We start from the raw sequence: 26485 nt of genomic DNA, 5'->3' as shown, positions 1-26485 counted from the left end.
CAGCCTGGGTAAAAAAGTCTGAGATTCTTTTCTCCAATAAACCCCCAGAAAAACAGAAGTAGAGCTGTGGCTCAAAGTGGCAGAATGGCAGCCTTGCACAAAAAAGCTCAGGGACAGTGTCCCAGGCCTTGAGTTCAAGCCCCATGACTAACACCCCCCAATCCCCAAAAAATGAGGGCAAATGATAAATGGAAAAAAATGTGAACAAGATCTTCCTAACATAGGAACATTACATTTAAAAAGTGATGTATTTGGGGCTGGGAAGGTGGCTCAGTGGTAGAGTGCTTGCCTTGCATGCATGAGGCTCTGGGTTTGATTCCTCAGCACACCACATAAGCAAAAAGAAAAAAGCCAGAAGTGGTGCTGTGGCTCAAGTGGTAGAGTGCTAGCCTTGAGCTGAAGAACTGAGGGGCAGCGCCCAGGCCCAGAGTTCAGGCCCCACAACCGGACCCCCCCCCAAAAAAAAGTGATGTATTTGGTTTGTTTGTTTTTTGGGTCCGGTCGTGGGGCCTGAACACTGGGCCTGGGCACTGTCCCACAGCTCTTCAGCTCAAGGCTAGAGCTCTATCACTTGAGCCACAGCACCACTTCTGGCTTTTTTTATTTTGCTTATGTGATGCTGAGGAATCAAACCCAGGGCCTCAGGCATGCAAAGCAAGCGCTCTACCACTGAGCCATCTTCCCAGCCCCAAAGTGATGTATTTGGATATAGCACCAACTTAAATATCTAATTTATAATTCAGAGCAAAATGAGTTTATCATTAGAAAGAAGTTTTCTGGTTTTACAAATGAAACATTCTGTTAATACTTTTTTTTGTGAGTATGTGCTGGTCCAGGGGCTTGAACTCAGGGTATGGGTGCTTACCTTGAGCTTTAGGAATCTTGATCATCAGATCTCAGCCTCCTGAGAAGCTAGGATTACAGCTGCGGTCCTCCAGTGCCCTATTAATACTTTTAACATTAATGACTGTTCAAATATACTTACTTACATTTTTTAATAGTTGCTCAGCAAGTTCTCTGATGTGCTTTATCATCTTCAATGGATTATTTTCTTCAGCTTTAATCCTCTCTACTTCAAAAGCTACCAACTGGGAAAAAAGAATCAAATGGCAAAACATCAATACAAAAATATGTTGAATTTAACTGATAATTTCATACAATTTGCAAATGACAAGATCACCCAAAATATGTATTATTTTATTTATTTTGGTTGGTCATGGGACCTGAACTCTGGGCCTAGGCGCTGTCCCTCAGCTCTTAAGCTCAAGGCTAGTGCTCTACCACGCAAGCCAGTGCCATTTTCGGCTTTTTCTGCTTATGTGGTGCTGAGGAATCAAACAAGGGCCTTGCAAGGCAAGCACTCTACCACTGAGCCACCCAGCCTATGTGCATTATTTTAAAACACAAAGTATTTAGTACTGGGTTTCACTTCTATTTTGGTTACAGCGGTCTATCTAGTCCTTGAATTGCCTAGTAGACCCTCTGCACTGTTTCCCAGAAATAGTTAAAATCTGGAGCTCAGAGAAACCCTGTTATTCTGTAGATTTCACTCTGAGAATTCTCTTACTCAGAGAAATTAAAGTCTCCAAATATTTAACTCAATACATGAATCAAATGTTATGTCACATTGTTCAGATTCCAGTTCTAGTCTGTGGACAGTGTGATCTGGAAAACTTACTAAAAACTCCTGGACTTTAGTCTCCTTGTATCTAAATAAGATGAAAAAGTAAGATAATGTTTAGGCACCTTCTAGTTCTTAAATTACATGTTCTACTTCGTCTACCTATCAACTAATTTACTGAGAAAAATGGGTTAAGTATGTATAATTAAGGTAGAGAAAAAGTGCTGATAGGAAAAGAACTGTGGCAAGATAAAAATAAAAGAAAAGAATAGATATCCTTCCTTCTAGGAACTAACAGATTTACTGGAGCAGATAGATGCATAAAATTATGGCTTTATGTTTTAAAAATTGTTTTACCTACTCTAGGCCAGTATTCAGAAAGACTGTCATGCAAAGACAAAATTTACTTCATTCTGAGATGCCTATAATCATAAGACAATGCACAATGAAAGTTTCTCAGAGCTCCATAAAACCCCCAAGTGGTAGGCTTCCCTACCTCATAGGGAAACAAAGATCTCTTTCCTAGGAGCAAATGCTATTTTCCTACAAAAGCATATTACCATGTAAATGTATAAAGAGGGTTAAATGAGTAATCATTTGTGTCCATTGCCTTGTTTCTTCTAGGCCTTTGATTCACACACACGCGCGCGCGCTTAAGAGGCTTTCAGGTATATAAAGCATCAAAAGTCATTGCTGCAAGCAGAACAGAGAACTGGATACACTGACAAGAAATACAACAGGAACTTTACAGCTATATAATGAAGCTTAATGCAGTCTAGGAATTTGCCGGGCAAACTACCCTGGGAAGTGATGAGGAGCAGCTGAGTATGAAGAACAGAGATTCATGGTTGGCTGAAAGACAGAAGGTAGGCATTCCAGGTAAGAGAAGGACCTCTAAAAACAAAGGTAAAACAAGTTTTCTTCAAATAATATGACTTTTTTAGTTGTAATAAATCTGCCAGAAGGAACTTGTAAGGAAATCTGGACAGAAAAGAAAGAAGGTATATAATGTCATTATTAAAAGTTTCAGAGAGGGACTGGGAATGTGGCTTAGTGGTCAAGTGTTTGCCTAGCATGCATGAAACCCTGGGTTTGATTCCTCAGTAACCATATAAACAGAAAAAGCTGGAAGTGGCACTGTGGCTCAGTGGCACAAGTGGTAGAGTGTTAGCCTTGAGGAAAAAAAAAGCAGCAGCTCACGAACAGTGGCCAGGCCCTGAATTCAAGCCCCAGGACCACCAATTAAAAGAAGTCTTATAAAAAATAAATAAGAGCCCGGCACCAGTGGCTCATGCCTGTAATCCTAGCTATTCAAGAGGCTGAGATCTCAGAATCATGGTTCAAAGCCAGCCTGGGCAGGAAAAGTCTGTGAGACTCTTATATCCAAGAAACCAGTGAAAATCGGAAGTGGAGCTGTGGCTCAAGCAGTAGAATGTTCACCTTGAGCTGAAGAGCACAGGGACAGAGCCCAAGCCCAGAGTTCAAGCCCCATGATCAACCAAAAAATAAAAATAAAAATAAATAAATGGCTTCAGAAAAACTTATATACAAGGCAAAGGATACAAAAATAAAAACCACTGACAACAGGAAAAAAAGGAAAGAATAAAGAAATAACTGCAAACAGCACAATAAAAAAACCTCGTTTCCATTTCTCAGAGTTCATTTTAATAAGCATTTGTATGTAAGTTTGTCTGATTTGAGGAAGGGAAGATGAATCACAGAAACAGTGGGACAAATAGTGAATCAATTCAACAGTGATACTCACTAGACACTATGTTGGAAATGAACTTACAACTTGCAGGGGAGTGGGAGGAAGTGGGAGAAAATAAGGGGGGAGTAACACTGTTCTAAAAGAAATGTACTCATTACCTTTCTTAGGTAACTATAACCCTTCTGTACATCACCTTTACAATAAAATTTAAATTTAAAACTAAAAAAAAATTTAGAGAATAATACCAAGTAATAAGTTAGCCAGAAAAGGACCTTGTAAAGAATCTTAATTTAACTTAGTAAGACATTAAGTGTGAGTTACTTAATTAGGTTGATATGTCAGGAAAATAAATAGCCAATCATATGAAATGTTATCAACAGAGAATCAATGTCTAATAAATTGATTATAAAGAACTGTTCACCTAGCCGGGTAATCCTAACTACTCAGGAGGCTGAGATCTGAAGATTATGATTGAAAGCCAGCCCAGGCAGGACTAAGCACAGGAGACACTTATCTCAAATAAACTACTCAAAAAAGCCAGAAGTAGCACTATTGCTCAAGTGGTAGAGCACTAGCCTAGAGCAAAAGAAGCTCTGAGTTCAAGCCCAGGACTGGCAAAACAAAACAAAAAACAAAAACAGCCTCCCCCCAAAAAAAACTTCACCTCAATTTCAAATAGTCATATACTTTGTGCTATTAACTACAACATTTGGTACAGATCTTCATAATCAGAATTAAAACACATGCCTCTTCTTTAATTCTTACCTATGAGTACTTAATTGTGTGTGTGCACCATTTCTGGGGCTTGAACTCAGGGACTGGGTGCTGTCACTGAGCTTTTGTCTTCAATGTTAATGGTCTACCACTTGAGCTATAGCTCTACTTCTTGATTTTTGGTGGTTAATTGGAGATAAGATTCTCATGTACTTTCCTGCCTGGGCTAAGCTTTCACCCTTGATCCTCAGATCTGTTTCCTGAGTAGCTATGATTACAGACTTGAGCTGTTGGCATCCACCTAACTTTTGTGTATGTGGGGAGTGGGGGAAATGCCATTCCCACTGTCCTTGAGCTTCCTTTGCTCAAGGCTAGCACTCTACCACTTGAGCCAAAGCTCCACTTCTGTCCTTTATAGTGGTTAACTGGAGATAAGAATCTCACAGACTTTCTTGCCAGGGCTGGCTTTGAACTACAAACCCAACAACCCTCAGATCTGAGCCTCCTGAACAGCTAAGATTATAGGCATGTGCTACCATTGTCCAGCTCCCGGCCCCCAACACCACCAGTCCTGGGGCTTGAACTCTGGGTCTAGGCACTGTCCCTAAGCCTCTTTGGCTCAAAGCTAGTGCTCTACCACTTGAACCACAGCACCACTTCTAGCTTTTTCTAAGTGGCTTATTGGAGATAAGAGTCTCACAGGGCAGGCTTTGAACTGTGATCCTCATATCTCAGCCTCTTGAGTAGCTAGGATTATAGGTGTGAGCCACCAGTGCCCAGCTTACTATTCTTTTAAAGAAGAAAACATTCTCTTTAAATTAAGCATATTTAAGACCTTGATTCCTACCTTCTCAACATAAAGTAACAAAATATGACCACTAATATATTCTCCTTATCTCAGGTGCTAAGAATATTTTTCTTCTATTGATTTCAGGAAACATTTATATTTATTGGTTCCAAAACAATGCTCTTTTACAAATGGGAATCATATTCATTGTTTATTCTCCAAAATGCACTGTCATGAATGTAGGCTTAAATGACAAATGGAAAGATGTGTAAAAGAAAAAGCATAATAAATGTAAGATAGCATCAGTACTGTGAATTATATGTCCTATTTCTCCCTTTATAGGACCAATTTCTGAGGAGAATAATCTCATTTCCATATACTTAATACCTCTTCAGGGAGCTAGACAAATATTTCAGAATGTTTAAAGTATAGTTCAACAACACTAATGAACTAACTGTACCTAAAATTTGGAATCATATATATACACCAAAATTAGATATTTCTAATAAAGCATTTTGACAAAGGGAAACATCGTATAATTGCTTTAAAACGAACTTTATATACAACGATCAAATTTTCAAAAAGACTTAATAAACTATTTAAAATTCAGTTGTTCAAAATTTTACGTACTTCTAAGACATCCTATAATTGTATTTTTCTAGTTTTCTAATCCATGCTATAAATATCAAGATTTAATAAGCAAAATAAATATTTGGATTATTTCATGTTTAATTTCTACTTATGACTTTGATTAAATTAATGCTCTTCTACTTTTAACTACTAGTATAATTATATTTTATTTTTTGAGGGGAGGATCCAGTCGTGGGGCCTGAACTCTGGGTCTGGGTGCTGTCCCTTAGCTCTTCAGTTCAAGGCTAGCACTCTACCACTTGAACCACAACACCACTTCTGGCTTTTTTTTTCTGCTTATGTGGTGCTGAGGAATTGAACCCAGGGCCTCAAGCATTCAAGGCAAGCGCTCTACCACTGAGCCGCCTTCCCAGCCCTATAATTATGTTTATAAATAATGTATTCATTTAATAAGAACTATACCTCATCAAAGAGATCACATGATCTGTAGGGAGGACCTCTTTCTGAAACAAAACCTGCAAACGCCATTCCATTGAGTACTTTAGTGAGGAAATCATTCTCAACCAAACCACGCTGCCCCAAGAAAGCTGTCTGTAAAAAAAGAAAATAGGAAATGATAATTTATCACTTGGATGGACAAATGGTTAAAATAAAGACAGAACAGAAAGATCACAGACTGTATTAATATTTTCATGTATATTTATGCATTGTTATAAAAACAGATTTTATGCATTGTTATAAAAACAGACCCAAAAAAAAAACAGATTTTCTCCAAAGGGGGCTTTTGTATAATATTTCATATATTGAAAAAATAAAAATGAATCTATTTCATAAGAAAGAAAAATGAAAAAATAAACACTCAAAAAACAAACTCTGAAGAGAATCTGTATCAATTCCATAGTATTATTAAAATTACCATGTACCATACAAAGGGGAGATTCACAATAATCGCATTTCATAAATTAAGATCAATATACACAGCTAGAAAAACAAGTTGTTTCATTAAATTAAATCTAACTTTTTGGACAGATATAACATGGTACTGTATCTTACTTTGTGAAAATGTATTACTGGCTCTGCATGAATTCTTATAAGTTGTAGACATGATCTATATCCTTGAAAAAGTTGTGCAAATAATCTAAGGAAAACTGCTCGTACTTCTTTATCCTAAAATTATAAGAGGAAATACATTAGGCAATTTAATTTCTTGACAAACAACTGAAATGTCATTAAGTCAAAAAGAAAAAAGGTGAAAGTCCGTCTGTGCTTCCTATTGCTTACGTCATTTGTGACAGTCCATAGTGAGCGCCTAGCCTATTCCATCATAAGATTGCTTAAGCTGTTAAACATTTTGTATACTGAGCCACACAAAACTTGCCTCTAGAATATCCCATTTTCCTTTAAAAATTGTATAGTCTTTTTTTATGAACATGTTATAAAGAACATATATCTGAAGGCCTTTGATTTACACATCTGCCAAAAAAATCAGTTGCAAATATTTAACTGATATGCAACTGTGCTCAAAAGATAATATTTTAAAGGCTTATAAAATTTATCCAAAGTCTATCCAACTTATAAAAATGGATTCATTTTAATTAGGAATAATGCAAAATGTTTTGATAATCCATGTTTTAATAGAATCACAGTTTTAAAACAGGAAGGTTAGAGTTTGATTCACGTAATAAAGTGCCTGAATAACAAGTATACACCAAACTTAGTTCAAACCTTAATATCCTCCCACAAAAAACTGCCAAGGAGACTTAGATTTATTTAATTAACTCAACTGATAAGGAAATGAAAGTCAAGAATACTTAAGATGTTTTTCAAAAGTGTTCAGCTTTGTAAGGCTTTTGCTGGCCACAAAGTTTACATTTATGAAATTCACTAAGCAAAATTTAAAAACAGGCCTTTATAATTTGATTGAAACTTTTAAAATCCATTCACTTCTCAAACTTGATTTTCTCCTATTATCAGTGTTCACTGTATATAGTTTTGTATGTTTCCCTCTTAAAAAAAAAATGGAGCTGGGAAGGTGGCTCAGTGGAAGAGTGCTTGCCTTGCATGTGTGAGGCCCCGGGTTTGATTCCTTAGCACCACATAAGCAGAAAAAGCCAGAAGTGGTGCTATGGCTCAAGTGGTAGAGTGCTAGCCTTGAGCTGAAGAGCTGAGGGACAGAGCCCAGGCCCAGAGTCCAGGCACCATGACCGATAAAAAAAAAAAAAAATGCTTACTGAGAGCTAGGATGTGGCTCAGTAGATCACTGGCCTAGTATAGTATAAACAATGGTCTGGATCTGATCCCAACCACTACAAATAACAATAACCAAAACAACAGGACAACTACTACAACAAAAATACCCAAACTCTTGATTCTATTTTTATTTAATGAATGGAAGTTTTCCAAGCTATAATATAATGACTTATCCTTGGCTCCTCAGGCAACATCACAGTCCTACTCTTTTGATCAATGTAGGGCAGAACACAAAGACAGTCAGTGGCAACTGACTTAACTTTGAATTGCAGCATTTATTACTATACTGACTATCTAACTCCACTCAGCTTCTTTAGCAACCCTACAAATTAAAAAAAATAGCTTCTTTAAAACTACTAAATATAAAAATTAAACAACTCACCAGCATTTTTGAATGGGATAAAGCTGTTCGAGGAGGAGGAAAAGCATGATCCGCTACTTCCAAATCTGGGTGTAAAATCTAAAGCAGATAAATTTTGTTAAACAAGATATGTTAACAACAATAAAACTATTCTTTAATCTCCTTCTGGCAATATAATGAACTGTAATTACATTAATTATGTTATTTTACCTTCATGAGCTAGCTCTGTCTGTACTACCATGATAAGATATCTAGTGGGAAAAATATTTAGTGGGAAAAATATTCTAGAGAAATCTACATAGTATCATCTTGCTTATTTTGAAAACAACACAAATATGTATGCTTATACAGATATACATATATACGAGAATAAAAAGTTCTTATAGAATACACACAAAACTATTTTATAATAGTAGCCACAACATATGTCTATGATGCTGATTTTATTTTTAAGTTAAAATACTGAGGAAAAAGGGAATAAGTTAATGTTTGAGTCAGATGTCAAAGGAAAGCAAGCTGGTAAGTGGATGTAGAAAAGTAGAAAGTACATGTAGAAAAAGGCAAAACTGTGTGTGTGTGTGTGTGTGTGTGTGTCTGTGCGCGCATATATATGTATATACATAAACATTGTATATAACTATATATACACACATATAAACAAAATTTTGTCTTTGCAGAATAATTTTCAAATACTAAGGCTTTTAAATTCATGCCTAGTGGTACACAACCAGATATTCAGGACACTGAGGCAAAAGTATAATATTACTTTATTACTTTAAGTAATTTAGTCAGATATTTTCTCAAAATAAAAGTAAAAATGACTGAAGATGTAACTCTGGGTTAGAGCACTTACCAGCTATATGAAAGCACTGGGTTCAATACAAGTACCACAAAAAAAGTAAAACAAAGTAAAAATAAATAAGGGTTTTCATAGTAAGAACCAATCAAAAGACTCAAATCTTGAAAGTCAATATGAAGCCAGGCATGTGGTGTACACTTGTAATACCAGTACTGGGGAAGTTAAGGATAGAGAATAATGAATTCAAGGCCAGCTTGGACTATATAGAAACACTACATAGAAAAACAAGGAAACGAGCAAGTAAAAAAGCAAATAAAATAAGAAAAAATTTAAATGTCAACAATAATTACAACCAAATTATCTAGTCCCTTTGGTGGTTTAGTAAGGTTTCAGTATCTATAACATCATCATGGTTACTACGCAACCATGGATTTGATTATAATTATTTACCATCAAGCAAAGCTTATTTGTGTATAAGAACAATGATAATTTATTTACTTGTTGGTCCATTATATTGATATCCTGTCATTCTAGTTTGATACTATATAATGTTCTTATCTTTTATTCAGTTTATTATGCTACACAATGTAGAATGGAAGCTACAGGTATACTCACTATTTCCATAAATGACAAAATTCAAATTTGTAGAAACTATTCAAATTTGGTTACACAAGTAATGAGGGTTAAAGTATCCTGCCAATTTCTGGCAGATTCCTTACTTATTATCTAATGGTCAAAACAGAACAAAGGATGTTTGTTAAATTTCAGACCTAATACAAGTTGTTCTTTAAATGTATTTTGTCTTGTTTTTCCTTTTTTGGTACTGGGGATTGAACCCAGGACGTTGCACTTGCTAGGCAAGTGCTTTGCCACTGAACTACATCCCAGCCCACAAGTTGTTCTTTAAACACTCAAATACAACTTTTCAGCTATTGATATATCTCTATGCCATCTACAAATCACAGTTAATATTTTTCCTTTCAGCAAATGTTAAAATGTAATATTTTGGATATTATCTGTGTAACCATAGGTTTTATATACTATTTAAAATATATATGAAAACAAACACATAAATCATTAAAATGAAAAGATACCTTCCAAAATAATTTTTTAATTTATTTTTTGTTATTATAATGGTGATACACAGAAGGGTTACAGTTACATAAGGAATATGTATTTCTTTTTGTCAGTTGTGGGAATTGAACTTAGGGCCTGGATGCTGTCTCTGAGCTTTTCTTTTTAATTTAAATTTTATTGTAAAGGTGATATTCAGAAGGATTACAGTTACATTACAGGTAATGAGTACATTTCCCTTTGACCAGTGTCACTGTTCCCCCACCACACATTCTCTCTCAGTTTTTCCCCTCCCACCTCCCCTTCCTTCAAGTTGTATAGTTTATTTCCAAAATAGTGTCTAGAGAGTATTACTGTTGAATTGGTTCACCTTTTATCCCACCATTTCTGTGCTTCCCTTCCTCAAATGAGATAAACTTATATACAAGACAGAGTACAGAAATTAAAAACAGCGACAAAAGGGAAATTTAAAAAAGGAAAGAAAAAAGAAAATAAGCACACAGTAAAATTTTTTGAAAAAAAAACCACCTTGTTTCCATTTCTTGGAGTTCATTTTGATAAGCATCATGTTATATGATTATTTCCACATAGCTATTGAGCCCTTGTAATCCTCCTTTGTTTTGTATGAATATTAGAGTACTGTTTAATCATGTCCAAGTGTAATATATGTCTTTTACTATCCATTGGGTTTATTTGTAGATTTACAGGCACATTCTAATTATTACAAATGAGAGAAATCATACAACCTATGTTTCTTTGGGTCTGGCTTACTTCACTTAGTATAACTTTTTCCCATGTTTTTCCATTTCCTTACGAATGGGAGAATGTCATTCTTTCTAATGGAAGTATAGCATTCCATTGTGTATATATACCACATTTTCTTGATCCATTCATCCAATGAGGGACATCTGAGTTGATTCTATATCTTGGCTATGGTAAAGAATACTGCAATGAACATGGCTGTGCTGGTGGCTTTAGTTTGGTTTGGTTTGTGATCATTTGGGTAAATACCCAGGAGTGGGTCATAGAGAAGCTTTATGTTTAGTCTTTTGAGGAATTTCCACACTGCTTTCCAGAGTGGTTGAACAAGTTTACATTCCTGCCAACAGTGTAATAGGGTCCCCTTTTGGCCACATCCCCACCACCATCTGTTATTGTTAGTTTTCCTGATAATAGCCATTATTACTGGAGTGAGGTGGGATCTCAATGTTGTTTTGGTTGCATTTCTTTTATGGCCAGATATGTTGAACACTTCTTCATGTATCTATTGGCCATCCTTTGTTCTTCCTCTGAGAAGTCTCTCTTTAAGTCTTAACCCACTTATTAATTAGGTTGTTGTTTCTTTGAGGATTTGTTTTGGGAAGGTTTAATTTTTTGAGCTCTCTATATATTTTAGGTATCAAGCCCTTGTCTGATGAAATAGCTAGTAAAATCTTCCTCTCATTCTGTGGGCTTTCTATTTATCTTGCTAGGTATGTCCTTTGCCATACAGAAACTCTTCAGTCTGATGCAATCTCATTTATCCAGTCTTTCTTTGATTTGTTGTCATTCTGGATCTTTACTTAGGAAGTTTCAACCTGTACCAAGGAGCCCTAGTGTTTTCCCTATCACATCCTGCGTTTTTCTGCTCAAAGCTAGCACTCTACCACTTTGAGCCACAACTCCACATCCAGTTTTCTGGTGGTTAACTGGAGAAAAGAGTCTCATGGACTTTCCTACCTGTCTGGCTTGGAACTGTGATTCTCAAATCTCATCCTACTGAGTAGCTAGGGTTACAGGCACAAGCCACCAATGCCCATCTCAAAATTATTTCTAAACACTCACCTACTTATCTGTAAAAAAAACAAAACATTTAAAAATGGTAAACAAAAGGCAGATATCTCCAGCAGCGTCCAGAAAAATAGTCAACAGCATCAGCATTCTGCCTAATCTTTTTGCTAAAGGAGGAGGGTAAAAAGAGGCTAAAAAGTGTAACAGAAGGGAATTTGACCCAAGTACAATACAAAAATATCCCAATGTAACTCCTTTGTATCATTTTTTTGTACTAATAAGAAATGTTTACAACAAAAAGACCCACTCATCCTATAAAGACCAGAAAACAGGCCTAAAGAAGAAGGAAATAGGATTTCTTGAATGATATAAACGGAAAGAATGGAGATTCAGTCCAGCTAGTTTCGTTTCCTCTCTATCATAGTTTGTATTACAAATTGTATTAGAAAAGGTCAGTTATCTTTAAACCAGCATAATAAGACAAACATTGACTTAACATAAAATTGAAAGTTTGGGTGACCAAATGCAGCAGTAGTATTTTCTATACAACTTGTCTGAGGGGATGGGAGTAAAAAACTGTAAGAAAAGGGGTAACATTGTCCAAAGAGAAACATACTCATCATCTGACTTATGTAACTCTAACCCTCTGTACATCACCTTTATAATAACAATTAAAAAATAAAAATATTTCCAGGCATGCCTGTAATCCTAGCTACTCAGGAGGTTGAGATCTGGAGGACTGTGTTCAAAGCAAGCCCTGGCAGGAAAAGTCCGTGAGACTCTCATCTCCAATAAACCACCAGAAAACCGAAAGTGGCATTGTGGCTCAAGTGGTAGAGTGCTCGCCTTGAGCTGAAGAGCTGAGGGACAGTGCCCTGGCCCAGAGTCCAAGAACAACAACAACAAAAAATACTGCCGGGCGCCAGTGGCTCACGCCAGTAATTCTAGCTACTCAGGAGGCTGAGATATGAGGATTGCAGTTCAAAGCTAGCCCAGGCACGAAAGGCTGTGAGACTAATATCCAATAAACCACTCAGAAAACCAGAAGTGGTACTGTGGCTCAAGTGGTAGAGCGCTAGCCTTGAACTGAAGAGCTGAGAGACAGCACCAGCACCCAGGTCCAGAGTTCAAGCCCCATAACCGACCAAAAAATAAAAAAATATAAAATATTTGTAAGATTAAGTTTTCTGATGATGGATAAGTGAGAAGTTAAAGGATTGTCAGTAAAATTATGTTTTAAAAAATAACCAAGGTATGGGGCTGGGAAGGTGGCTCAGTGGTAGAGCATTTGCCTTGCATGCCTGAGGCCCTGGGTTCGATTCCTCAGCACCACATGAGCAAAAAGAAAAAAGCTGGAAGTGGCACTGTGGCTCAAGTGGTAGAGAGCTAGCCTTGAGCTGAAGAGCTGAGGGACAGCGCCTAGGCCCAGAGTTCAGGCCCCATGACCAGACCCCCCCCAAAAAATAAATAATAACCAAGGTAGAATAACTTCAAAAATTAAATTTTTTCAAAAGGAAAAACACATTCCAACGATTTTCTTAGAACTTCACTGGATTAGATATTTAGCATTTCACAAGTCATAAGTTCTGAATTAGCCTAAAGACTCTGAGAAGATACTGTTTTACACATGGCATATCTACTAGAAGAATGTGACACCAATAGAGAGGAAAGGGGAAAAAATGTTGGGGGAATCAATGGGTTTTAAGGTAAAATTTTATATTGTTTTCACAGTTGTACTTTTTAGTACTAATAAATAGCTTATGTAGTAGTGTCTACTAAATGAATATGCTGAATAAATAACATGAAAAATATGCAATTAGATTCAAAGTATATTTATAAAAAATACTTGGTAAATGAAGTCTCTAAGTATAATATTTATGCTTCAAATTCTGTTTAATTACTGACAATGATTTTTAATTCTAGTTATCTTAGTTTCACACTTAAGTTAGTAATAAATTACTATTTTTTTTAAAAAAAAGCATACCAAAGAAAGAGCTGCTTGAGTCTGATGAAGAAGTGGTTCCGGGAGAGAAGAGAGGTGAATACATTCAGGAATTTTAATAGTGCCTCCATCCAAATCTGCTATGATTACATCTAACTGCAAGAGATAAAAAAAATTAACTTATAATTAGTACACTTCATTTGTTGCTTAGCAAAATCACTTGGCCTTGACTGATTCAAAATCAGAAGAATCATTTGTAGAAGAGATTTTTGGCTGTTTATAGAAATAAAAGTTCTTGGCTCATTATTAACTTCCTAGTTATCTTACAATTCTCAGCTTCCTTTGGAATTATATGGTGCATGTCACTGTTTCAACAGCAATGGAACACAAAAAGTGTTATGTGCAATCCAGCTCTCCAAGTTAGTGGCTATTATTATTAAGGCTCTTCCATGCTCTCATTCCTTTTCCCATATGTTGAAATTATATACTAGCAGCAACCTGGCCTTAAGCATTCAGCTAATGACAATGCCTGAGAGGATTCTGGTAGAAATATGAGAAAGGCTGGACATTAAATGACTTTGTAGAACAAACTTGTTTAGCATAATGGAACATTCTGTGCACTGTTCCAAGTGAGCCATTTAATGTATTTGGATGATTTATTATAGTATCTTAGCTCAAATACTAAATAGTTACTCCAAAATTACAGCAGAGCAATATACATCTGAAGACTATTGTTAAGGGAAAAAATGATTTTATCCCTTACCAGCTCATATTTAAAAATAACTTACATTAAGATCTAAGAGACATTAGGTGAGACTAGTGAAGCTATTACATTGTTAATATGATTACAGTTCATTTTAATTTAATCATTAAAATGTTAAGAAATTTAACTTGGCAAAACTTGGTTTGTCCCATCTTCAAGTGTGATTGTATTTAGCTGTAACAAAATTATTCACAAATCGTATCATTATGCTTTTACTAGTGCTAATTATACTGTTAATATTTATTAATTTATATATTTTATATGGTAAAATAAACTAGGTATCAACATATAAGGTTAGGAAAATGATTAATATACAAACAGGGGTCCTGTTTATAATGTTGAATAATCTTTTTGTTAGTTTAAATGACACTTCTGCTTTGATAACAACTGTAATCATTGAGTAATTACTAACAGACCTGGTGCTAACATCTGAAACTAAATCAGAAGTAGAATGAGAAATTGTCAGGAAAACTGTTCTTCACACAGTATAGTCCTTATCTCACATAAGGAAATTTATTCTATTACTAGACAGCCCTGTGGCTGGCAATGCTCATTCTATATCTATTATCCCCACTGATTCTCTTTTAGACCTTACAACTAGCTACAAAAGGAGAAATAGAGGATGGGAAATAGAAGATGAGGGAAGAAAAAAAAATAAAGAAGAGAGAGAGAGAAGTATCTTACCTTCCTCACTATGACAGCCACTTAAACATTTATCCTTGGCTACCAAACAGTATTAGACTATTGAGAAAATTTCTTTAAAGCACTATAAACTATAGTTTATAAACTCCTGATAATCCTGGATATCCTTCTCTGAAGCACTTTACTTTTACTTACATATTTACATTGGTGGTTCTATGGTCTGAATTCTGATCCTTATGGTTGCTAGGCAGGCAGACTATGCCCCAACTCCTTTTTGTGTTAGTTATTTTTCAGGTAGGGCTTTTATTTTTGTCAGGGTTGGCCTCAGAATTCAATCCTCTTACTATGGCCTTCTGTGGAGCTGGAATTCCAGGCACACATCACCATGTCTGGCTTATTAAATGAAATCTTGCTATTTTTTTTTTTTGTCCAGACTGGCCTTGAAATGCAATAGTTCTGGATCTATACCTCCTAAGAAGCTGGGATTTTAGGAATGAGCCACTATGCCAAGGCTGAAGTACTTCATTTTGTTACAGCTCCTCTTAAAAGTGTGATAACTAGAATGAAACACATTATTCTACAACCTAGCTTTTCTTTCTTCAGTATTTACCTTTTTAAAGAATATTTGCTATTTGGAATTAACAATATTAAATTTAGTAGGGGCTCATATTGAGTTTGCATACCACTAAAATTAAGTTCTCTAGTTAGTTTTCAGTCATTCAGGACTAAGACAGGTCTCACATTAAAATATGAATTAAGTACTTATTTAAAAAAACATAGAAATGGAATATTAATTAATCATTTACCCTCTTTTCTTTTTTTTTTGGGTCCGGTCGTGGGCCTGAACTCTGGGTCTGGGCATTGTCCCTCAGCTCTTCAGCTCAAGGTTAGCGCTCTACCTCTTGAGCTACAGCGCCACTTCCAGCTTTTTTCTTTTTGCTTATGTGGTGCTGAGAAATCGAACCCATGGCCTCATGCATGCAAGGCAAGCGCTCTACCACTGAGCCACCTTCCCAGCCCTGTGAAACTCTTATCTCCAATAAACCACCAGAAAACCAAAGTGGTGCTGTGGCTTAAGTGGTAAAGCTAGCCTTGAGCTAAAGAGCTGACAGACATCGCTCAGGCCCAGAGTTCAAGCCCCATGACTGACAAAAAAGAAAAAAATATACAGATATATATAAGAATTGGGTATGTTGATGCACATGTTTAGTCCGAGCTACAGGAAGCCAAGGCAGTAGGATCACTTGAGCTCAGGAGTTCAAGTCCAGAATGGGCAACATAGATGAGATCCCTTGTCAAAAAAAGCTAATGAAAGCCAGGAACCAGTGGATGGTACCTCTAATCCTAGCTACTCAGAAGGCTGATATCTGAGGATTGCAGTTTGAACATAGGCCAGGGCAGGAAAGTATGTAGACTATTATCTCTAGTTAACATTCAAAAAGCCAGAAGTGGAACTGTAACTTACCTGGCAATAGTCTTGAGCAAAAAGAAAAAAGTTCAGGGACAGTGCCCAGGCCTTGAGTTTAAGCCCCAAGAATGACACCACCACCACCACCAACAACAACAAAAATAACCCAAAACTAATGAATTCCCTTTAAAAAAAATTTCCCAGAGTGGGCACCACAGTGGCTCAGTTTGTAATCCTAGCTACTCAGAAAGCTGAAATATGAGGATTCAAAGTTCAAAGCCAGTCCAGGCAGGAAAGTTGTGAGTCTAATCTCAATTAACTACCAAAAAGCCAGAAGTATGGCCCAAGTGGTAAAACACTAGCCTTGAGCTAAATAGCTAAGGGACAGTGTACAGGCCCTGAGTTCAAGCTCCTAGACCAGCAAACACAAAAATCAACCATATATACTATGTGGCAAAATTAATATATTTATACTTTTCATTGTTTTTATTCCAGTCCATCTCTGTTAGAAATGCAAAAGATCCGAAAATAGTTAAATGTTAGAGCACTCAAAGAAATGGAAGGCTGTAGACTTAATAACCAGGAAATTTAAAGATGAATACTTACAAGTTCATGGATATCACTTTTAAAAATGGAATGTACTCCAATAATGAAAGGTGTGGGGGAACTCAGAACTTCCAGTAGCTGAGCCGGGAGAATGGGAATATAAGGGTAACTGTAAACAATTAAAATGTTATTTATCTATTTTTTCCCATAATATATTTTCTTTCACTTTTATACAGTATAAACTTTATATTATCTATAATTAAAATGATCAATTGTCATGCATGTTAATGTTAATTTTTCAAGGATTAAAAATTTAATGTTTTAAGATATAATCAAATATAACAAGACAAAATAAATGGAACCCAGGTGGGCTCTGTTAATTACTTCTTCCCCCTAACAATCAGGCTCTTTATGTCTTTGTTTGAAGAAATCTGACATTAAAGACTAACACTAAATGACACTTGCGTTTGAAGATTAAGTAATAATTTGCCAATAGAATATAGTCATTAATATTTCATTCTCTATACTCGGTTCTAGAAGTCAGTGAAGAGCATCAAAAAAAAAATTAAAGTCAAGAAGGTTCAGAAGAGCACATAGACTTAAAAGAATTAAAGAAATTCTAGAGACAATCTGAAGTGTCATGTACAGTGAATGATCTGAAGTTTCCTAGATGGTATGATTAGTAAACAGTATAGTAAATACTGTACATTTACAGTATAGTAAATATTGCACTGCTTAAAATTTATTTAATATTTTATTATAGAAAGTTTTAACCTATTCCCTAAAATAGAAAAAAATTATAATGAAGGCCTATGTATTTAATCCAAGTTTGATAATTATACACACATATACACATATATATCTTTAGTAAGTATCTAATAATATTAAAGGTTCTATTAACAGAATTACAATACCATTATAACTACTAGAAGTAATATTCCCTTAATATTAAATAGGCTTTTACTAGTAATTATATTTAAAGAAAATGACAAGTCTGATAATACTAATCAAAAGAATTTTCACTAATCCACAATAGAGTATAACTTGGAAAAATTCCAAATTCTAGGCAAGGTTTTAGTAGACTTTTATACCAGCATAACCCTGGCTCAAAGCCACTGTGCCATGACATTTGATTTATCAATAAGTAGTACATATTTAGAAAAAATACAATGAATAAGTAAAAAACTCACCTATATTTAAGAGGAAACATTAAAGACTCCAAGGCTCTACAGGCATCACTAAGTCTCTGGAAACTTGCAGAATGGAAGAGAACCTTATTTTCTGTAAGGACTGCACAAAAGAGGTTCAGCACATTTTGAATTCCTGAAAACAGAAGAGAAAAGGCTTATGGAATGCGTTTAGATTTATTTATGTTGCCAACAATCATAAATAAACAATGACATAAAAACAAAAGGCCAATCTTTTGGAATTTCTGAAGCAAAATACCTAACCTATAAATTCTACATAACCCATGAATATGTTTTCCTATTTCAGTTTTGTTTTTATTCAAAATGGAACATTTCTACAACTTATATTTCAGACTTTTTTTTTCACTGAGGTGAAATTCACCTAATATGAAATTAACTACTTTGCGGTGAAAACTCATTGGTATTTAATAATTCTGAATGTTGTACATCCATTCATTCTAAAAAGAAACATATTAGATATTCTTCATTACCCTCTCTCTCTCTCTCTCTCTCCAGCCACTAGTGGCTCATGTCTAAAATCCTAGCAACTCAGGCTTAGATCTGAGGATCGAAGCCAGTCCGGTAGAAAAGTATGAGACTCTTATCTCCAATTAAATGGAACTGTGGCTCAAAGTGGTAGAGTGCTAATCTTGAGCAAAAAGTTCAAGGACAGTACCTAGGCCTTGAGTTCAACCTTCATGACCAACCAACAAAAACAACAAAAAGACCTACCCAATTGCTGAAACAAAAGAGCCACACTAGTGCCTGTGATGGGAAGACTGTCATGTAAAGGAGTCTGGATCAGTTGTCTATCTCCTGCACCCAGTGAAAACAGTTTCTGCAGAATGAGAAACAGACACCAAATCAATGTGATTTGGACACTTTCTTAAAATAAAAATCTCTTCAAAGTTCAACTTTAGATCAAATGACCATGTAAGAGTTAATTAACAAATGCAAAGGGTAATGACCTGTAACCCAAACATTACAGTTACTTTGTGTACAACTAAAAATAGCACAAGAAAATTCAGTAGTTGAAAGTTGAAAATTTAATGAAGTTGAGACACAAAATTAACTAACAATTGTAGTAAACAACACATAAAAAGTGTTAAAAAGTCAACTTTAGTAAAGGTTCAAAATACAATTCTGTTTCTTTAAAGTTTAGGCCCAACTGTTATCAAACCTACACTTCATATTCTGCCCTTGTAGCAGATGTAAGGAAGAAATGAACAGCAGTTTGTTTTATTTTAAATGAAACTAACAATTAAAAGACCATGAAAAGACAGAATGGTCAAAAACGCAGGGGACAAATAACAACTACAAGCTCTAACTTTATTTAACATTTCTGTCATATTGAGGATTTCAGTGAATGTTTTAGAGTTATCCTTCTCACTCAATATTATGTAAAAATAAAACAAATGATCAACCAATTGTTTTCAGGGTTTAAGGATAAGATTTTTTTTGGAGGGGGAGGTACTGGGGAGTTGAACTCTGGGCCTCACATACATAAAGCATGTACTCTTACCAAGAGCTACATGCCCTAGCTCAAAATCCACATTTAAAGTATGTTTGCTAGAAACAAACCATAGCAGAAATGATTTTTTCTACTTCAGAGATAAATATGAAAATTTCAAGATATATTGAATAAAGGAATCTATTTTAAAGCAGTTGTAATGTTACAATGATCTGTGGAGTTTTCTTGAGGTTGTCTCAAAATTTTTGTCACTCAAATATTTTTAATTTAACAAAAATGACATATCTATATATAGGAGTCAAAAAGGTAGAAAGAGCACTTTTAAAAGTTCAGCCTAAAGAAGTTACAGTCAAAAATTACAGAGTGCAAGTTACACAAAATATGACTTCTAATTACAATATATGAAAGGTGAACTGTTAAAATAAACCTTGTAACTAAGAAAAGAATGGAATTTTTTGTGTCCTCCTAGAAGACATACTGCTTACCTAATCGAGGGTATTTTCTAAAAGGAAAGTATTAAAACAATTCTTTCTTTCCCTTTCTACACAAAATAAATTAACACCACTTCCTTTTCTATTCTATTTACCTGAGACCCTCCAGATGCTGGGACAAGGCAAGCACAAAGGTTTGCAATGAGACTTTCCAAGGAGACATTCAGACTATCCACATATACAGTATAAATCAAACCCAGGCAAGCCTGAAAAGAGTAAGATGAATATAGTCATTGCATGGGAAAAAAAAGCACCGAAAATAAATTGTGACATCTGTTCCCAGGAAGATGCCTTTTTGAACCAATTAAAGTCTATTCTGCAGAGAACACAGAATCAATTTTAAGCCACAAATAATATTAAGTTTATTAAATTTTCCTCTAGGACCAGAACCTCTAAATGCGGTAAGTTTATGGCAGAAAGCCATAATTTATAAAACAGGTTTCTCTTGCAGATAACTAATCTAGCTAATTTGCAGGGTTAAAACTGTTGTTGACCTACAATTGGCCTTGTCATTTCAATTTATTTTTTATAACTCCAAATTTCAAGTTAAAAAATTAGAGATTTTATTTTTCTTTGTGATTCTTATATATCTAGAACATTTATTCAATAGAAAATACATAGACAATAAGAAATCACTTTGAACTCGGGTGATAAAACAATAGATAAAATGTAATCTTAACAATTTATAGAAATTTGTGACTGAAAAATTAGTTGTTAGACATTATCCACTGACTAAGCAAAAGGAAAGATATGTACATATCACCCAAGGTGGAAGAAACAGTTGAGTTGTCAAAGCTCACAGAATTCACAAACATTATAGACCATGATAATGACAATTTGCCTTGTGAAGGTTAAAACGTGTTTGGGACTTTAAGTATCACTATCTCACAATATTGTGAAATTTGTGAAATTTATGTACTTAATAATCTCAATAAATTATTTTTTTAAAAAAGAATTACCCACTGGAATAAAGTGACACAAATTGATTTTTTTCTAGAATATTTAATCTCATTTTCTAGACTTTTTCAGAAAATATGCATTACTACAAATACTTAAAAATCCTTACTTAAAAATAATTTTTAACAATTGAAAATTCTGAGTATCCAAAGAAAAAAGCTAGAATAATTTTTTCTCTTCATATATATATATACATATATATATATATATATACACACACTACACACACACACATATGTATATTCTTTTTTTTTTTGAAACATGGTCTTGGCTTTGTAGCTTAAGACTGTCTTGATCTTGAGACCCTCCTGCTTGTCTCCAGTTAGAATTACAATAATGCACCACCATATCTAGCCTATAAACAATTTTAAAGATATATTGACAGTATTATGAGAATTATTTGAATTATGATCATTTTTATGTGTTATACATGAGACTTTTAAATTATTATTCAAATAATTATAAGAATTACATGAAATATCAATTACTCCTACTTACTTCAGACTGATTACATAAGGTCAATAAATATTAAGGCTGTTAAATTATTAATTTCCTCTTTAATTTGCAGAAAATAACAAAATTATTTTTTATAATTATTTATAAAGTTTGTTCAATTAATATTAGAGCTATTTTAAAAGAATACTATAACCTTGAATGTGTAAACAGTATCATTAACTTACTCAAGTATAACATTCATTCAACATGAATTTATTTCTTCTGTTCAAACTAATTTTATTGATGAATCACTATAACGATATTTTCAATACAAAAAACTTATCATCATGATTCACTCAAAACAGTTATAAAATAATACTAATTAACAATGATGTATGAGTTCTTTACCCTAAAAATTTCTGGATAATCTAATCTGGATACCAACACCAGGCTTTTGGGAGCAAACACTTCTGCAGGCTGAATTAAACCAGACACTTCTTCACCATCAATCTCTTCCTTCTTTGTTCCCTAGAAAAAGTGACATTATAATGAACAGACAGAATTTCCCATGTTCACAGTTCATAAAGATGTTCTTAGCATACATCAGGCAGATGATTTACAAAAATCTTCTTTACAAATATCATGTAAAGAATTGATAAAGCAAGAACTACTTATTTCATTTTTGAAAAGTTTCTTAAACTCAAGATATGTACTATGGTTTTGAGCATGTCCCTTTTGAGTGAGGTATCAAAGATGAATAAGATATGCAAATTATTTCTAAGTAGTGACTCAAACAGTTAAAATGATACTTGCTTAAATGGAAAGTCAGTTCCTAAAAGTGGAAAAAAGTAGTTTTAGAAATGAGGCCTAAATTATTTTTTCTGCATGGCCAAATCTTTTAATATTACGATTATAAAATGCTCAGTACTCTTGGAAGCAAAACACAAATAAGCTCTAAATTGTTTTTGTTCATAAGCAACAATATTTACATTTTGAAAAAAACTTTTTACACACAAAACTAACTTTCAGAATGTGCTTAATGTCATTCAAATGTATGTTTATACATGGTTAAAATGGTTTTAGATTTTTACCACAATAAAAAAGGCTTAACATCTATGTTTCAACAACTAAACACTGATAAAACTTAAATATTATTCTCATTTATGAATCAAACAAGGAAAGAAAGAGCACAGAAATAAAACATCAAGAGTTCTCTACATATTCTAAAATTCTAGGACCTTTTTCCTAACTAGAACCTCCTTTATACAAACTGAAGTTCCAGCTGAAAATTTATTTTTCTCCCTGAAGTCTTTCCTTTTATTTCTTTTACTTTTCAGTGTTTTCCCAATCTATCAGACATATTTATATTTATTTCTTCTGCTATCCTTTTTCCCAAATGCCATAAATTGCTGCCTATTTGACATTGCTACTTATAATATCAAAAGACATCTTGAATATATTCAAAATATAGCTCTGATCCTTCTCCCTAAACCACTTCCCCTGCAGCACTCTCTATTAATGGTAATCCTAACCATTCACTGATTCTCCTTTTTCATTGTTCATTTCTAACTATGAACAATCCTAGTTCTAAATTCCTCCACTGCTACAACAATACCATGAGCCACCATCATCTGTAGTCAATTAATAATCATTTTCCATCAACTGTAGCCCTCTTTTGCTTCCTTGATTCTCTTCACAATCAGGGAGCTTTCACCTACAAGTCTATGGACTTGTTATATAACAACAACTAGGGAATACTAACAACTAGGGTCTACTAACTAGGGCCACCTCCTGAGATCTTCATTCAAGTATCTCCTTCCTGTTTGACAAGTCTTTGATGACACATCTACTCAAAACTATCATGCCCTAAACTCCCTATTCTATTTCCTTGCCTTAGTTCTCTCCATTGCACTTGTCAGTATCCACCTATCATTTGTTTTATTTATCTTGTATTTTGGTTTGTCTGTTTCCTCCACTAGAATATGCTTCATAAAGGCCAGAATATGTTGTCTAGTTTAATAGTAATTTCCAAGTTCCCAAAATAAGGGTTGGGTACATAGTTGACACTCAAGAATTTACTCACTGAATAAATGCAGAAATAAATTTTCTTGGAATGGTTTTCTGGGTATTATACCAAGTATAGTCTTTCTCTGCTCCTCATGGGGGTCAAAAATTGCATTTTTAATTCTCTTTAGAGCTTACTTGGTTTCTAACAAGTGCAATATAACCAAGTATTAGTTGTCAGTGGAATGTGCATATCCAAAGGGAACTATTTATATGCATAAGATCTATATGCTCATTTATAACAAAGCAAAAAAATAAAAGTACGTTGGTTTCTGTAATCCTTAGAAATAATAAAAATGTGATGATTATTTATCAAAGATTTCCACACTTAATGAGTCATATTCTTCATGGATTACTAATAAATCTAAAATGACAACAAATGACTGAAATTCCTGGAAGAGATAAACCTATCCACATTTTTATTAGATTATGATAAATGCCCTAGAGTAACATTAAAAGACAGCTTGAGTAAGTAGATAACCATTTCAAATAAGGACCATCAAACAGAAACACAAAACAGGGCTGGAAATGTGGCTTAGTGGTAGAATGCTTGACTAGCATATATGAAGCCCAATTGTGACGAACGGAGAAACCTCTGAGCCTGGAACTCGGCCCCACGACCGGAGCCCCAGAGCTACACAGGAGCCCACAGAACACCAGAGCAGAAGACCTGCAAGGAACTGGTGCTGATCCGGAGAGTGCAGAGACAAACCCCAGCGCTCAGAACCTGTACGGAGGCCTCGCCCCCACCCTTGGGCAGAGGTCAGAGGCTCATCCTGCGGCGTGGACCCACAAAGAAAGCAGGTGTAGCTATCCTGATATCTGATAAAATAAACTTTTCATTAAAATCAATACAGAAAGACAAGGACAGATACTACATATTAATACAGGGAACAATCCAAGAGGAGGATATTACCATCATCAATTTATATTTCCCAAACATTGGTGCACCCAGATATGTTAAGCAAATACTCTCAAACTTACAGAATAAAATAGATCCCAATATGATAATACTAGGAGACTTTAACACCCCACTCTCACCAAAGGACAGGTCTACCAACCAGAGGACTGGCAAAGAAGCTACTGAATTAAGTGAGGCCATACTGACATCTACTAGTATTTCACCCTAAAACAACACAGTAAACATTCTTCTCAGCAGCTCATGGAACTTTCTCCAATAGACCATATCACAGTTCATGCAAGGAACTTAAGCAAATACAAAGGGATCAACATAATCCCCTGTATCCTATCTGACCACAGTGGAATCAAGCTAGTTCTCAATAACAAAGCATACCGCAGAAATTTCTCTAATACATGGAAATTGAACAGCACACTTCTTAGCAATGCCTGGGTAATGAAAGAGATCAAAGAAGAAATAAAAAATTTCCTACAACTCAATAAAAATGAAAGCACCTCGCAAAGAAACTTGTGGGACACAGCAAAAGCAGTCCTGAGGGGCAAATTTATTGCCCTCAGTGCCCACATCAAGAAAATAGAGACAGACCAAGTAAATAATCTCATGTTGCAATTAAAACAGCTAGAAAAACCTGAAAAAAATGGAGTCTAAAGATACTAGACCAAATTAAGAGCAGAGATTAATCAATTAGAAAATCAGAAAACTATAGCTAAAATTAACCAAACAAAAAGCTGGTTCTTTGAAAAAATAAATAAAATTGATGGACCATTGGCAAGATTAATTTAAAAAAGAAGAGAGGAAAGACATATTAACAGGAGTAGGGATGCCACAGGAAAAATCACAACACATACCCAAGATATCCAAACAATCTTAAGGGACTACTTTCAAAAGTTATACTCTCTAAAGGAAGAAAACCTAGCAGAAATGGATGCATTTTTAGAGAAATACAAGTTGCCCAAACTGAGCAAAGAAGAAGTAAATCAATTAAATAAGTCAATATCCTACAACGAGATACAGGAAGCTATCAAAAGTCTTCCAACAAAAAAAAGCCCAGGACCAGATGGATTCACAGCAGAATTCTATAAGACCTTTAAAGAAGAACTAATAGGACTGGGAAGTTGGCTCAGTGATAGAGGCTTGCATGCATGAGGCCCTGGGTTCGATTCCTCAGCACCACATAAGCAGATAAAAAAAAAAAGCCAGAAGTGGTGCTGTGGCTCAAGTGGTAGCGTGCTAGCCTTGAGCTGAAGAGCTGAGGGACAACGCCCAGGCCTGGAGTTCAGGCCCCATGAGCGGACCAAAAAAAAGAAGAAGAAGAAGAACTAATACCCATACTCCTCAAGCTCTTCAGAGAAACAGAGAAGGAAGGAGCTATCCCAAACTCATTCTACGAAGCCAATATCACACTCATCCCCAAACCAGGCAAAGACCCAACCAAAAAGGAGAATTACAGGCCAATTTCCTTGATGAACACAGATGCAAAGATCCTTAACAAGATTTTAGCTAACAGAATCCAGAATCACATAAAAAAAAATCATACACTATGACCAGGTAGGCTTCATCCCAGAGATGCAGGGATGGATTAACATACATAAGTCAATAAATGTAATCCAACACATCAACAGAACCAAGGTCAAGAATCACATGATTATCTCCACAGATGCAGAAAAGGCCTTCGATAAAACTCAACATTCATTCATGCTAAAAGCTCTGGAGAAAATAGGAATAGAAGGAACATTTCTTAAAACAATAAAAGCCATTTATGACAGACCAATAGCCAATATTATACTTAATGGGGAAAAGCTACAACCAATTCTCCTAAAATCAGGAACAAGGCAAAGTTGCCTACTGTCTCCACTCCTCTTCAATATAGTCCTGGAACCCGTAGCCAGGGCAATAAGGCAAGAAAAAGACATTAAAGGGATCCGCATAGGGAAAGAAGAAGTTAAACTATCCCTTTTTGCAGACGACATGATACTATACTT

The 26485-nt window shown here is 35.0% G+C and overlaps 1 protein-coding gene across 1 annotated transcript in view; it reads right to left on the bottom strand.

Annotated features, from left to right (window-relative positions):
• The window catches only part of Sbf2 (SET binding factor 2), a 298843-nt gene that overhangs the window by 139617 nt on the left and 132741 nt on the right, over positions 1-26485 (bottom strand). Inside the window, exons 4-13 of the mRNA XM_013028675.1 lie at positions 21929-22048; positions 20224-20334; positions 18899-19004; positions 18170-18302; positions 17040-17148; positions 13663-13776; positions 8057-8134; positions 6478-6591; positions 5887-6015; positions 990-1088 (exon numbers count right to left, since the gene is read on the bottom strand). Coding sequence (XP_012884129.1) covers positions 990-1088; positions 5887-6015; positions 6478-6591; positions 8057-8134; positions 13663-13776; positions 17040-17148; positions 18170-18302; positions 18899-19004; positions 20224-20334; positions 21929-22048 — 1113 coding nt within the window. The remainder of the gene's footprint in view (positions 1-989; positions 1089-5886; positions 6016-6477; positions 6592-8056; positions 8135-13662; positions 13777-17039; positions 17149-18169; positions 18303-18898; positions 19005-20223; positions 20335-21928; positions 22049-26485) is intronic.

This window comes from Dipodomys ordii, unplaced genomic scaffold, assembly GCF_000151885.1.
Source record: "Dipodomys ordii isolate 6190 unplaced genomic scaffold, Dord_2.0 Scaffold113, whole genome shotgun sequence".
Classification (NCBI taxonomy): domain Eukaryota; kingdom Metazoa; phylum Chordata; class Mammalia; order Rodentia; family Heteromyidae; genus Dipodomys; species Dipodomys ordii.
The sequence above is the reverse complement of the archived record's forward strand: the minus strand, read 5'-3'. Positions and strand labels throughout refer to the sequence as shown.